Below are 14797 nucleotides of genomic sequence, written 5' to 3'. Positions count from 1 at the left end.
GGGCAGTGACGAATTTATATGCCGGGGAGAGAACAGGCGGAGATGAGTTTGGGCATCAACACTGAATGCGACATGATGGGACTGGCTGCGTATGGCGTGTCAAAGGGCGACGCGCGACCACATGCATGTTGAAGTTGCCCCAGGTATGTATGAAGGTAGGTAGGCCTAGGTGGTAGGTTGACAAGGGAGTGGGGAGCAGCCAAAAGGAGTTTTAGCACCCAGACACCACGGCGCACAGGGGCCCTAACAACTGAAGCCTTTTTTGAGAACTTCAACCAGATTCTTATTTAGAGCTTCCAACTGTTTCCGCTGTTTCTACATCTACCCTTTCTATTGCTTCTACTTTAGTACTGTATTGATACTTGTACGTATCTACCTCTAGATCATTTTAGCGCCGCTTTAAGCGCCATCTTAAGCGCAATAAGCGCAGCTGCATAAGACACTGATCTCTGCAAGGATTCCACGCCACTCTATACTGCGAATGGGGAAACCGCCAGCACCAACCGATCGAAAGCTCGCTTCTGGGGTCATTAACAAAATAAAACTATAAGAAATGCAGATGGGTATCATAGAAGCATCATGGAAGTTGACGCTTAAACCCCGCGACTGGCTCTTATAGGGCTATGGGAAACTCTTTGTACTACTAGTAGTAAACCATTTTGCGGCTACTTTGTAGGTTAGTAGAGACTGGTATTAATAGATGAATTTAATGAAAACTTGAATATTGAATTGCCAACTACCATAACTCAACAAAAAACTCAGATACTCTGTGCACACATATACATATATAGCTACCCATTCGCCTGTGTATGAATCATGTCTCTAAAACTGTAAAAAGACACAGATGCATAATTCTAGCGACGTGTATACTACTCCATCTCAAGATGGGCCAATACATCAGGTAACTGCGACATAGGATCCCACTTGTGATTGAAAATCGACTCAGGATCAGATCCCAACAGCGGCAGCTGATTGATAGCCGAGCAAATCCTCTCGTAGTGATCAGGCACCCATTTCTCATAAACATTCTTCACAAACCGGTGTGCCGCCCATTTCCCCTCTTCCTCCTCATTTTCAAATCGATAGCTGTGTATCGGATGGTGGTAGTACGTGGTTAATTTTCCTTTAATTTCCGCATAATGGCCGTATATCCGCACCGATGTGCAGTCGTGAGAGAGAGAAAAGGCAAGAATCTGCCGGTGAAGTTCGTGCTGGCGGTTCACGAGACGGAATAGCTCGACGACGCCGCGCACGGCAAGAGTCATGTTGTGAGCATTCAAAAGGTCCGCGTTATCGAGAGAGATGTCGTTCATTTCGTACGTCAGAAATGGGAAGCATATCTTGTCTGTCGCCATGAAGAAGGATTGATAATTGATTGCATCTCCACCAATAAACGGAAGTAGTCGCTTGAGCTGGTCCTGGGTAAACTCGCAAAGGGCAAATCCGACAGTCAAATCAGGCTGCGGCCGCATTTCAGCCAAGGGAACCGAGTTGTTCCAGCCTCTGTAAAAGCTTGTGCTCAGAATTTGGACCCCGTCGTAGGGCATCATGTGCGAGCTGAACAGTTTGGCGGCCTCGAGCTCAGTCTTGTCTTGTTCGAGAGACTCGAAAAAGTCAACGCCAGGTTCGAGTCCATCGGGAAGTTCCTGGGATTCCTCAAGCCACTTTTGACAGAGTTCCGTGATCTTCGGGTCGGCGCCTAGGATTGAATCGCAGATAAAACTGCGTTCTTTATCAAGATCCCATTCAAGATCCTTATAGAGGGTAATCTTTTCCTCATGTGCCCAGCCATCGCTCTCTACATCTTCCTCATCTTCCTCATATTCCACATCTTCCGCATCTTCCAAGCCTTCTTCATTTCCCGGAGCTTCTGCGTTCCCTGCACTCACTGCATTTCCTGCGTCTTGCGAGTCTTGTACTCCCGTCGAGTCTTGTGCATTTTCCATCCCTTCCATGTCATCGCTCAACGGTTCTGTCGGGCACTTTCGTGCCAGTATATGTTGTCTACCACGCCTCTTGTATCTGGGAGGCCAGAACCCTTCTCTCGCCCAAAAGGCGACTGGGCTTTCAGCAAGGGCGTGTTCATCAGCGAGTTCGGATTCTCGCTTCCGCTTCAAAACAGGCTTAGAATTGGGGTTTTCGATGCCTGTAGCTTGATTCGTTTGCCTTTGACCTGGGTTCTCAAGACGATCGCGCGCCTCTTGGGCGGCTCTCGCGGCTTGGGCTTGTTCCATGGAGACTAGGAGGATGGTTTGTGGTTTTATGTAGTTATGATATACCGAGAGGAGAGAAAAGTCATGGAGTTTATGTTTCAAGAAAGGGGAGAAAGTATTGAATTAAATAGTCCAATGCTTCCAAGTAAGGCCAAATGCACATGACGTAGTCCGTCTGTTTGTTTGTCGGCGAGTGATATCAATACAATGAACCCAATAATATACAAAGAACAACGAGCTAAACAATACGTAAAAGTGTCTTTGAGTATCTGTAAAAGAGGTAATGAATAGCAGTTACTATAAATAGCAAACTTGAACGACTATCTGTGCTTCTTTGTGTTTTGAGCTACGAGTCGAAACAGTAGAAGAAGAGTAAATACTGGAAATCCGCGACAGCAGCCACGATTGAGCCGCTGGGTAATAGAAGTGGTGCGTTGGATCACAATTTTCTATCTATTTTCTCCATTTCCTGCTCCTACATCACTCTTTTCAAAAAGTCAAATGAAAAACAAGTCTTTAGATGCAGCAATGTTGAGCAGTGGCAAAGCAGCATCTCTTTGTCTAGCATCCAGAAAGGCGTCAGGGGACACAGAGCAGCTTTGCAATATCAGCTACCAACAACTGTAAAGAGCAGAATTAAGTTAGACAACTTTAGGTGCCAACCCAAGGGTTACTACTTTTCTGCGCCCGCGAATGAGTGAATGCCAGGTGGTCGGTCAAGTCACATGGAGTGCATCAAGCCAATAAGCATCAGGCACATGAGGGAGGCCTACAACCTGCAGTTACACAAACGAACCCGCGACATGCAGCCTCGCTTTTCCCTCAGCAAAAATTCTCAAGCTCGTCCCTATCCATTCACTTCGTCAGTGGAAAAAAACTCTTATGCATCGTATATTATTGTGCTCAATCCTCTTATTCCATCCGAGCAAACCAACACAAATTGATCATCAGATTACTCGCAAACTCATTATATTCCTACGCTCTTTGTGTCTTTGATAACCGCCAACATCTCTCGGCGTCTGACTTTGCCATGGAAACAAACGGTGGGGACATGGAAAAATTCTTTGCTCATTTAGAGCAACAAAAGTCACAGCTCAAAAGAGCTCAGGCCTACAAAGGACAGAAGCCTCCCGCTTCAATGAAGCGCTCCCGGAGTGTTCTTCAGCAAGAGTTTTTTATGTTGGTATGGCGCCCCTTCAGGCTACCCTTTTGTTGGAAAAAATATGCATATATTGATCTTTTTTAGGCATTGGAAGATGGCATGCGTAGCTTGATGCTGCCTGATGAGCGACACAACTTTCGCAGTTGCTTCATAGGCGCAGCGTACCCGCCCTGTACTTTGCCTCTCTCCAGCCTCGTACCGATACACTTTCGCGATCTTACGCTTGAAACGCAGCATCGCGGCCGTGTTCTCATCGTCAGAGCGTTTTGTAACCCACACTATCTGGCCTCCATCCAGAACGCGGTCGAGGATGAGCTCGGAGAAGTAAATCGCCTTGCCATCTATAACCTGCTTCCGACTACTGAGCCCGACGCAGTCCTTCCTCAAGGCGCTGTAGTGGCGATCAAAGAGCCATACTACAAATGTTCTGCTGATGGTGGCGTCATTGTACGAGTCGATCATCCCACCGACTTTGTGCTGCTCAAGCCCGGCAATAGCATCATTCCTCGCCGGTTCGACGCCCGCATAAAGCAGATAGGCCAGTCAGCAATTCGCCTGAAGGAGGAAGCCAATCTTATGTTCATGGGAGGCGATTTCCAGGAGGCGGTTGAAACCTATTCCGATGCCCTGGACGCTTGTGGCTTGGATGAAGATGACGGTGATCTTCGGCGAGATCTGTGCCGGAATCGTGCTGCGGCAAACTTGCGCCTTGGTCGCTACGAGCTGGCCATCAAAGACGCAATGGCTTCTATGAACTCGGCTGAAGATATATCGGAAGCTGCCAAAAGTCTGAATATCAAAGCCCTTTATCGAGCAGGCAAAGCCGCCTATGAGATGCAAGACTTTGCCCAAGCAAAACAACTCTTTGGCCAAGCACTTGAACTCGATGGGAGCCACAGAGAATCTCGAAATGAACTTTCTCGGACGCTGAAGCGTATCTCGGAACAGGAGAATGGAAATTTTGATTTCTCTCTGATGGCTAGGTCTGTTACCAAGCAGCATTATTTACTCGACCACGCCTCATTTCTCAGACGCGTCAAAGTTGCTCAAGCAGGGAGCCGTGGTCGCGGACTCTTTGCTACGGAGACGTTGAAGCCAGGTGACGTCGTTTTTGTAGAGAAAGCTTTCTACGTAGCACATGATGACGGCGAGGACATTTCGGTTCTTTTCAACATCAACACCAATCGAATTTCTATCGGAACTGATTCCCTACGTCTTCAAGGGACTGTTGATAAGATGATTTGGAACCCAACACTTGCAAATAAGTATATTGACCTTTTCGATGGAGGCAAGTTTGGCAACGAAAAGGAACTCAAGGTGGTCGATGGAAGAGTTGCCGTGGACACGTTCCGAGTGCAATCTATTGCAGAGCTCAATGGCTTTGGCTGCCCCAGAGTCAAATCCAGGGACAAGAAGCAGCCCAAGGCGAGGAATTTAGGCTTCAACGACAGCACGGGCATTTGGCTGCAGGCTTCGTACGCGAATCATTCGTGTCTCCCTAATGCGACTCGCGCTTTCATTGGCGACATGATGATTGTCCGCGCCCTGCGAGAGATTCCAGTCGGAGGAGAAATCCTCATGCAATATGTTCCCCAAGACAAGCCCTTTGACAAGCGGCAGGAGGTTGTAGAGAATCATTATGGCTTCAAGTGCGATTGCGACCTCTGCCGCGCAGAAGCAAAAGTTCCCAAGGCCACCATCGTCAAGCGCGCTCGACTTCGCAAGGAAATCAACTCGTTCCTGTCCGAGAATGGTATAAAGAATTTGAACAATTGGAGCTTTTCGGCTGCAAAGAGGGCCAGAGCCAAGAAGCTTTTAGAAGAAATGCGAGAGACGTATCCCAAGGCGTATTATGAGCGTCTTCCCCGATTTGACTGCTGGGATATCAACATTTGGAGCATCCAAACTGCGTCCTTGAACCCTCAAAAACTACTCGCCAATTCCCTGGATATTCTTCGCGATATGGGCTACTTTGTCAACATTCGAGGTAAAAAAGCAACAATCGATCGGAAGTCTGCAATTCAGCATGACTGCGTGGTTCACGCAGCAATGTACGCCGCCGAATGCCTAAGAGAAGTTCAAAATGAAGGCGCTGCTTCTGCACTCGTGGCTTTGGGCAGAGAGGTCTTCACTGCCATTTCCGGTGCCGAACAAGGATTCGAGCAGGATTTTAAGATTTGATTTGGCATCTTCAGAGGTAACGTTGGCAGAAAGTTGTTTACTCGGCTCATCGGTGAGCAGAGAATGTGGGATTACATGTATGGACTATTGATCTACCAAGATTTTGGGAGCTGAGGGGAGGGAAATGAAAAAAATTGTATCTTCGCTGCAGGAAATTGAGTACATACCCAGAAATTTTTAGCTACTAGTAGTAATAAAAGCAATCACAACTGACGTGCTCTCCTTTGCCATTTTTGAGAGGACCTGATATGAATCTGGTGGTCAGAATAATCTTGAATGCATCGAGTCCAAGGGAGCTTGGCGAGAGATACGTAGACGAAGTAAGGAGCATTGCTATGGTACTATCTATAGCTTTCAAACATTTGTTTTCAGCCTATGTACTCCAAAAGCTAGCTTGATGGCTACAATATTCGCGATCCGTAATGAGGTTTTAAGTACAGTGATTCCTGCATGCTGCTCAAACTATGCAGAAAGGCTAATCTCATTGCAGCCTCCATCAGAGTTTGTAAACAGCAATGAATGCCCGCGGTAAAATATCATTCGGGTCTAAACGAAGTAGCAGCTTGATTCCATTATCTATTATACACCACAAGTAAATAAACCAGCATCAGCATCATTTGATTTGATGTTTAATCTATGCCAGGTTCATCCTCATTCCCCCGTTTGCGCAAACCACGCTCCCCGTCGTCCATCCACTCTCCTCCGTGCACAACATGTCAATCGTCCCAGCAATCTCATCAACAAAACCGGGCCGTCGTCCACCCATACCTCCTCGCACGAGCTTGTCAAACTTGTCGGCATCTTGTCCCACTTGCTCCAGCACGTTGGCCTCGCCATTGTAGGCCGTCAGCGGAGCCACATCCACGAATGGCTGGTTCGTAGACCAGAATGCCGGGCCTGCTTCAGCGTACATGTCGCCCCAAACAGGTCCAGGGTTGACTGAGTTGACGGTTGCTCGCTCCGAGAGTTCGCGGGCCCATGTCCGGGTCATGACTTCGAGGGCGCCTTTGCTGCCCGCGTAGACAGATTGGCCGATGTAGCCAATAGAGGATGAGACGCTGGAGACGTTGACGATGCGGCCTGAGCGGTCTGTAGGCAGATATGGCGCCACGGTCTGCGTTAGGAGCAGCGGTGCCAGCACGTTGACGGCGTAGACTCGCGTGAACTCGGCTTCGGTAATGGCGCCCTTTTTGGGGTCGTTCATGTGCTGGTTTGACGAGACGCCGGCATTGTTGATGAGGATGTCGACTTGGAATTTCCCCTGGGGGTTGTAGCTGTGGAAGAGGCTTTTCGCGGCCTCGAGAATGACGGTTGCTGCGTTGGTTGCTTGGGTGAGATCCGTCTGGATAGACTGGCTGTGGACATTGTGCTTTGTTTTGAGTTCTTGGACAATCTCCTGTGCCAGATCTTTGGATGATTCTGAAGTAAAAGTAACGAGAACGTTGCTGCCTTTGGCTGCGAGCCGCTTGGCTACTCCAGCTCCAATGCCTTTGTTTCTTGCGTGTTAGCAGATTGTGTCCGATGAGTCCATGTTAGTGGCGGCTAAATACGAACCTCGTGAGGCACCAGTAACGATTGCGAGTTTGCCTTCATATGGTCGAGCCATGGTGGTGATTACAATAAAATACTATGCTTGTCTATTAAAGAGTAGAACAACCAAGAGAAAAGGTTTATGAGAGGTTAAAATACATCAAATGCATATAAGTCGAGATTAGGCAGCGTTCCATTTTACCCAGGCCGAATATATGTCCAGAAAAATCCCCCACCAAAGATCAATGCCCCGCGGCGCCATGTTTCCGCACGATGGATTTCTCCATAGAATTGCTCCGCTGCAAATGTCGTCATTGGAGCGGATAGGATTGGCGAGGCAGTTGTTCCACGATGGACAACTTTATCCGTCGGCAGCACTCGCGCCAATCACCGGCTTTTGGGGCGTTTATGTAGCAGCGTGGAGAGGGACGGCATTTCCAGGAGAAGAAAAAGAAGCTGCTTATTCGTATAGACTCAAAAGTAAATTAGATTAATCAGGGCCGGCTAGGTAGATCTAGATGGATAAAGGGCCGCTAGATAGATCGGGAGGTCAGGGTCCTCTGGATAGATTAAAGCCATTTCCTGAGACCGAGATTAAATAGTTAGGTGTCGACAATCTGGTGAAGATGGGTTTGTTCTATCAGTTACTGCACGATCAGGAGGTATGATTATGCTAATAAAACAATGGTCACATGCAACTACTCTACTACTTTCTAGTTGACTAAGGCATTCTCCCGGGCTTTGGGTTGGAGTCTGAAGCTGTATACAGAATACACGATGCATGATAAGACAAAGACTAGGCGGAAATGTCAATCTCGCTCCACCACTTGAAGATGGCAAGAAACAACAACTCTTGTCTTCAATCAAAGCATCTGTCTGAATGATTAAAATAATTGCCGCGAGTTTATTTTAAGCGCTTTGCGAAACAAAATGGCCTTTATAGCGGCCGCTGCCTGGATCCAACACCCCTGCAAATATGCTCAAGAACGCCTTGTAAGCCTCACAGGCCGTTCTCGAGTCGCGGGCCTCCCACACCACTATCGCAATGGCATCTCAGCTGAGGCTGTACAAGAAGCGCTGGAATATTATGCGCGGACATCCGCCAGTTGTTTCATGACTTGGATGTATACTTCTACTTTTCCTCTTTCCCTTTTTCTGCAGCGCATTCAACGAAAAGAATTATAAGAGAGAATACAATATGGACTATAAAAGGCCGCGCGAAGACGATAAAGGCCCCGAACCAGGAAACGGAAATAAGCGCCTCAAAGCCAATGGCCGACATGCAAATGAGCTTTGCCAAGATTGCAAGCTTCTCGACATCAACACCAGCTTCGTCAAAGCCTCCGATGCCTTCAAACGAGCCAGAAACGGCATCGTCAAGCGCCCCTCCAAACTATTCCATAGCCGCACTGGCGGTCCTCTATTCTACGGAGATGCCTTTTTTGCGCACTCGTTCGGAAAGCGCTTGTCAAGAAATGCGACATGCCCTCTTTGCCGTTTCTTCTGGTCTATGAGAATACAAGCGAATAGACGCCATGAGAATTATAAACTTCTTGCCTTTTGCAGCAGCGAAAGCTGGATGTTTGGTCTATCAGGACTGAAGATGAGCCATGCTTGGCACCACACCCGGGATACAGTATGGATGAGCGTTGTGCCGGATATACCGTCAATACCGCAGTCGGGCCATGATGAACACTGGCTTGACAAGGATATTCCGGCTGTTGGGCCCATCTATCTCCTACAGCCCGACACGGCCCACGAAGAGAAGCCGCCGCTGCTGGAAGCAAGGCAACTCAATGGCAAAATCGATTTTGCCATTGTCCAAGACTGGTTCTCCTTCTGCCAAAAGCGGCACTTGAGCTCGTGCTGCCGTCCAACCAAGGGCGATACAATCACAAAGGGATTTCGTGTAATTGATTGTGAACAAGACCCTCCGACCGTGGTTTCGATGCCTTGGGGGGTTGAATACGTCGCGCTTAGTTATGTCTGGGGCCAGCGACAAGAGGACTTGGTGGATTGGCCGGCTACTGTCCTTGACGCCGTTGATGTGTCACGTCGGTTAGGATTACGATACCTGTGGGTTGATCGACTGTGTATCAACCAATCCGACCCGGTAGAGAAAGACTATCTCATCTCTCGAATGACTACGATATACGAGTATGCTGAGCTCACCATTGTTTCGGCGTCTGGGTCAGGAGCTAGCGATGGCCTTCCAGGTGTTCGATCGACCCCTCGAAAGAAGCAGCCAAAGATTTTGTTAGAGGACGGCAGTTTGCTAGTTTCTGCGCTTCAAGATCCCCGTCAAGAGATTCTAGCCTCTGAATATTGGACAAGGGGGTGGACATACCAAGAAGGGGTCTTGTCGAACAGGCGCCTGGTGTTTACTGAAAATCAAGCCTATTGGGAGTGTCGATGTATGGCAGCGCAAGAGTCTCTCCAGATACCCTTGGAGTTGGTCCATAAAAACCACACTCCTGTTGAGAATCCTAACGCCGCCGATTTGCGCAGGAGAGAAATCTCCCCTCCGACGCCACAGGGGCAGCATATGGAGGACTACATGCTGGGTGGCATCTTCAAAAGCGAGTCATCTGGTGGTGAATTTTCAGAAAAGTATTACAGAGATGTTATACAAACCGATGAGCACAGGTTGGAGTACGGCTTTCCCGCCCAAGATGAAGGGTCTATGAATACACAGCTGCGGGCCCTAGACGATCACATTCGAGCCTTTTCAGCAAGAAAGCTAAGTCATGGCGGAGATTCTCTAAAGGCCTTTCTTGGCATCGTCGGCATGTTCAGAGACAAGAGATTGCGCATATACCTCGGTATCCCAATGTGGATAGACGATATACTGGTTGACCTCACGGGTGCTCACATCACATTCGCCCTCTCAGTCTGCTCATGGTATCACCGCAGCGGCGATGAGCACCAGATGTTTATCGCAGAGCCATGCGAACGCAGGACGCATCTACCGTCCTGGACTTGGGCAGGATGGCAGGGCACCGTATCGTGGCGAGCACCGCCGTCAGACGAGCACAGCGTCTTCATGGGAGATTTGATCACAGCCGAGCCACTTCAAGTTCATTTGGTGTGGGCAGCAGATCTGTATCTGAGATGCGCTTGCGAGCCGGTATGCCTACGACTACTGAATCTCTATTCGGCAGATTTGTTAGAAGAAAAGGTACCCATGCTGTTGGAGATACGCAAGCCCCTCGTTTTGAGATATTCGGTCCGGCACGAAATCAAGGGGAGCTGGGAATGGAGGCGCTTAGCGGGCCGAGCAGGCGAGAAGCGCCGATACCAGGCCGAAAGACAGGAGTGGGACAAGAAATGGTATCGCATCGCCGGCAGGCTGGCGTTTGTCAGCATGTCCATCTCCATCACCGAGGAGGAGTGGACTCAGAAACACTACACCGGTGAACTTGTCAGTGTGCTCATCTTTACGGCTCAGAGACCCCGCGCGGAGCATGGAAGGGCAAGATTCTTGACGCTGCAGAGGGTTGAGTCTGATTCGTTTGAAGCACGGTGGGAAAGGGTTGGAAGTCTGCAGTTGATTATTCCGGAAGTAGACCTGGATAGGTGTTTCACGAATCAGGAGTTACTAAGGAGGATTCCCGTCAAGGAGTGGAACGGTGCAATTGTGGTTCAGTAGAGATGATGAAATGTAATATATTTGGAAAGAAATGAGTCGAACTGACACGTTAAGCCACTATAGATTGAGTTCGTGATATATGTAGGCGAGATATAACATCCACATCATACGAGGATGCAACTACAAAGAGATAGTCCATTTGGATGGCGGTGTGGTCATTTTGAGCTGTTGTGGCTAGTAACTCTGCGAAAGTGACTTGATTGACAGCCAAGATTGCGAGGTGCTGTTTGTATCTCTGGCATGGTAGACTCTATCTTGAGCGAAGCTGATGAGCCTACACTCGTTCAATAATCGAGCGTCAGTGCGTTTTCTCCTCCTTTTGTTTACTTTTTTTTCTTCTACTGCTCCGCCTCTTCTTATTTCCTTGACACCTCCTGCGAGCTCCCACTTTAGTGATATTATGTTCCTCAAAGCTCGCCTTCTCAACTACTCTTCTTTTACCCTCAGAAGTTATTCTCTACTAAATTAAAACCCCTTATCCGTTATTCTTTCACTTTACCTCTATTTGTGTTCTTCTTTCTTTCCAGACGACATGGATGATCCATCCCTTGTCGAAAGAATCTCCAATTATCTCATCAACTCACAATAGTCCGTTAGATACAAAGGATTCAGCTGAGAAACGAACTTTTCTACACCGTCAACGCCAATATTTGAATTCACTCATTACAGACGGTATCATCACTATGAAAGAGGATCACAGCCTCTATATCAACCAGCAAGGACTCATCACCGCTACAGAAGGCAGACTGACGGAAGAAGAATTCGCAAACTCATCTTTTGAGATGACACCCAGAGCTAGCAGGGAGGGTAAGGTGGATGAGGAGAGTCTCTTTTAGCCGCACCCATCATGAAATATTTAGGGACTGCACCGCCTATGAAATGCCGCGAATGGCAAACCGTATTCTATGAATTGAATAGGATGGCCCAAGTCAACGAAGCGCCAAGGCACTACTTGATTTGCTGCAGCCGGCCATCCGGAATGAAGAAGAGTATTGGAAAAAGCCAACTGCGATGGGGGAGTCCTTCGATACCGAATCAATCGCAGATATAGATTTCGACCAAGTACGAGACACAATTTACCATCTCACAGGGCAGCCGCATGAATGGAATGATATGGCGGCCATCATGTCTGGCGAATGGCTTGACTTGCCTAATATGGTGAAAACCTTGGACGACATGCAATCTCGGATTGTAATCACGAATATGAGACACTCAACTTGCTATGACGACAATTCGAACCGATTAAGAAAGTATAAAACATTGTGGAAGCTCATCATGAGAGATTTGCAAAAGGGCTGAATGGGAGTCCGGATCAAGGCATATGCAAAAGTGCTACTTGAGTCATCGTCTTCGAGGAGCCCTCAGATTTGAGATGCTTTCAAAAGCCTGTGTTTTGAGAACCCATGGTTGCAACAACTGAAGGCGTCGCCGTACCTCTCGATGAGATTGTCTATGGCAAAGCAGCAACAAGCGAGAGCAATTACTAGATTTTTCATCGCGTCTGATGATTCGGAGCTGGACGGAAAAGCTTCTTTTTTCTTTTTGTTCTTCTTATTTCCTGCTTTTTCTAAAAAAAAAAAAAAAAAAAGTTATAATAGTTACGGGTTTCAATTACTTTTCTGTTTCGTGCCAACATTCCGAATTCACTGCTATTTCTTTCCGGGAAACTGGCGCGATACTATTCCGCAGTGGTTTTCAGCTCTCCCACTGTGGGGATCACAGATGGAACGATGGATCGGGCCGCTATTTGCTAGGGGCAAATGCTCAACAAATGCGCGCAACTCTTGGACTTGTTATAGCCTGCTATGGGATCTCTCTCTCTTTTTTTTTTTTGTCTCATTATATGGATATATATGCCCAGAGCGCTTTTCCTTGTGGAGGATAAACAGGTCACATAATCACGATGCGGACAACAAACTCCGCGGATGGGAGACACCCGGAGACATGGAAAGTGTTCCTTTTAATTGAGACTGTTCCCACATCCCTCGACCCATGTGTCACCGTCACCTCGCTTAACATGGGCTATTGTCTTATCGTTCCAGGTTCTTAGCCAGTTTGTGCATGTATCGAATGCCCAACATAATTATACCATCTTCTCCCCACATCCGAGTCTCCGAGAGGTAGCCTGTTTCAAGAATGGCTCTCTTTATTACTGTAGCAGGCCCGCATCTCTCCTCGCTGGACGGCCTATCTTTGAGAATCTAGGGAGTTTCCACTAATTCCCGATTTGCAAGTCGCCACTTGGTAGATTTTCTTTTGTTTCTTTAAGCCCTTTTGTAAACCAACAAGTCTTAACATGGCAGAGTCTCATCATGTAAGTGGGCGCATTATAGCAGCCATGTCCCCCCCTTCTCCACCCTCCGCTGCAACCAGACACCTAACGCATGAATACAATCGCCAGATTCAAACGTTGCTTTCAACGCTGCTGTCAACGCTCGGGCCCGAAAAGGTCTTTCATCCAGGGTCCGACGGCTATGCCTCTTCCAATGCTTCGTACTTTGCGCAGCAACAGTCTCAGCTCCGACCCATAGTCGTCATCTCCCCCAAAAGTTCGGAAGATGTTGCTGAGACAGTTCGCCTTCTATCCAGTGCTGAAGACCAGGATGGCAACCCAATCCGGCTCGCTATTCGATCCGGCGGCCATGCTGTCGATGCCGGGTCCGCAAATGTAGATGACGGCGTAACCATCGACCTGAGCTGCCTCAACTCCATCCAAGTGAGCGAGGATCGGAAGACGGTATCGATCGGCCCCGGCGCAAAATGGGGGCAAGTCTACGATGAGCTAGACGCAATCGGCCTTTCCGTCGCCGGCTGCCGGTCCGCCCCGGTAGGCGTCGGCGGCTTGACTCTCGGAGGAGGCATCTCGTACTTTTCGCCCCGGTTTGGCTGGACCTGCGACACCGTCACCAACTTCCAGGTGGTGTTGGCGGATGGATCCATCGTGAATGCCAACGACAAGGAGAACCAAGACCTTCTTGTTGCGTTGAGAGGCGGAACTAACAACTTTGGCGTGGTAACACGCTTCGACTTTGCTGCTTTCGAGCAGGGCCAAATCTGGGGCGGGTCTCTCTTCCACAATCTCGACACTATCGACGACAACCTCAAGGCATTTCAGGATTTTGCTTCAGCTGAAGACTATGACGAATACGCCAGCCTCATCACCAGTTTTGGCTTTGGGGCGGGACGAGGCGCCGGCATTGTCAATAGCGTCGAGTATACCAAGCCCGCGGAGAGCTTGCCTGTTTTCGAGCCGTTGCTTCAAATTCCCAATGTGATGAGCACGATGCGGCTGGCTGGCATGGGGGAGATTTCTAGGGAGCAGGCGGTCTACTCTCCATATGGCCTACGGTAAGTATTAGCATTTGATTCTCCTCAGTCCCTGTGTATCAAAAGCTCTGTGTAAGCCAAGTTCGATTTGCTGACATGTCATAACCAACAGCCAATTCAGTCTTCAAACCACCCACGGCCCCAATTTGGACGTGCTGAAAACCGTCTTCTCTTGCTGGAAGAAGAGCATCTCCATCGTTGAAGATGTCGCCAACATTGTATGGTCCATCTCTCTCGAGCCTCTACCTACAATATTCTACAAGAAAGCAGACACAACCAACAGCCTGGGCCTCTCGGATAGGAACAAGCCCCTAGTTATCACTCTCTTAACGGCCATGTGGACGGACGAGGCAGATGACGCCAAGGTTGAGAAGACAGCACGCAAGATGCTTGTGGACATTGAAACAAGAGCAAAAGAGCTTGGTGAGTATGATCCGTTTGTGTATGTAAACTACGCAGCGCCGTGGCAGGATCCGATTGCTAGTTATGGGAAAGAGAGTATAGAGAGGTTAAAGAAAGTCCGTGAAAGGGTTGATCCGAAGGGCGTGTTTACACATCGTGTCACGGGAGCGTTCAAGCTTCCGGCTTGAGGATGAAGACATGTATTAAGAAACACTAAAGTGTGAGCAGGTTGCCATAGCGGCTATAGTAAATTGTACGATTAATGAATAGCATCATAGAACTCCTCTAACATGAGCGGTAGAAATTGTACATGGCCCGTCCCTGGATATTTAG

At 48.4% G+C, this 14797-nt stretch overlaps 5 protein-coding genes across 5 annotated transcripts; 3 read left to right on the top strand and 2 right to left on the bottom strand.

The window, feature by feature from the left end:
- Positions 1–869: 869 nt before the first annotated feature.
- On the bottom strand, positions 870–2234 carry TrAtP1_008808 (uncharacterized protein; the record flags this gene model as incomplete). The annotated part of the gene is made up of 1 exon (XM_066114058.1): positions 870–2234. The coding sequence occupies one exon, from the start codon at positions 2232–2234 to the stop codon at positions 870–872; it is 1365 nt and encodes a 454-aa protein (XP_065970151.1).
- An 813-nt stretch (positions 2235–3047) lies between these two features.
- Positions 3048–5769, top strand: TrAtP1_008807 (uncharacterized protein). The gene is made up of 2 exons (XM_014087030.2): positions 3048–3396; positions 3460–5769. The coding sequence occupies exons 1-2, from the start codon at positions 3244–3246 to the stop codon at positions 5554–5556; spliced, it is 2250 nt and encodes a 749-aa protein (XP_013942505.2). The 5' UTR covers positions 3048–3243; the 3' UTR covers positions 5557–5769.
- A 136-nt stretch (positions 5770–5905) lies between these two features.
- On the bottom strand, positions 5906–7291 carry TrAtP1_008806 (uncharacterized protein). Its single transcript, XM_014086456.2, has 2 exons — positions 7111–7291; positions 5906–7044 (listed from the first exon to the last, which is right to left on the bottom strand). Exons 1-2 carry the CDS (start codon positions 7160–7162, stop codon positions 6191–6193), a joined length of 906 nt encoding a protein of 301 aa, XP_013941931.1. The 5' UTR covers positions 7163–7291; the 3' UTR covers positions 5906–6190.
- An 838-nt stretch (positions 7292–8129) lies between these two features.
- TrAtP1_008805 (uncharacterized protein) lies at positions 8130–10880 on the top strand. Its single transcript, XM_014087029.2, has one exon. It carries the CDS (start codon positions 8285–8287, stop codon positions 10733–10735), a length of 2451 nt encoding a protein of 816 aa, XP_013942504.1. The 5' UTR covers positions 8130–8284; the 3' UTR covers positions 10736–10880.
- Positions 10881–13031: 2151 nt separating this feature from the next.
- TrAtP1_008804 (uncharacterized protein) lies at positions 13032–14652 on the top strand (the record flags this gene model as incomplete). Its single annotated transcript, XM_014087028.2, has 3 exons — positions 13032–13049; positions 13137–14083; positions 14175–14652. The coding sequence occupies 3 exons, from the start codon at positions 13032–13034 to the stop codon at positions 14650–14652; spliced, it is 1443 nt and encodes a 480-aa protein (XP_013942503.1).
- Positions 14653–14797: the final 145 nt, after the last annotated feature.

Source organism: Trichoderma atroviride, chromosome 4 (genome assembly GCF_020647795.1).
Source record: "Trichoderma atroviride chromosome 4, complete sequence".
Classification (NCBI taxonomy): Eukaryota; Fungi; Ascomycota; class Sordariomycetes; order Hypocreales; family Hypocreaceae; genus Trichoderma; species Trichoderma atroviride.
Note: the sequence above shows the minus strand (reverse complement) of the source record. Positions and strands in the feature narration are given on the sequence as shown.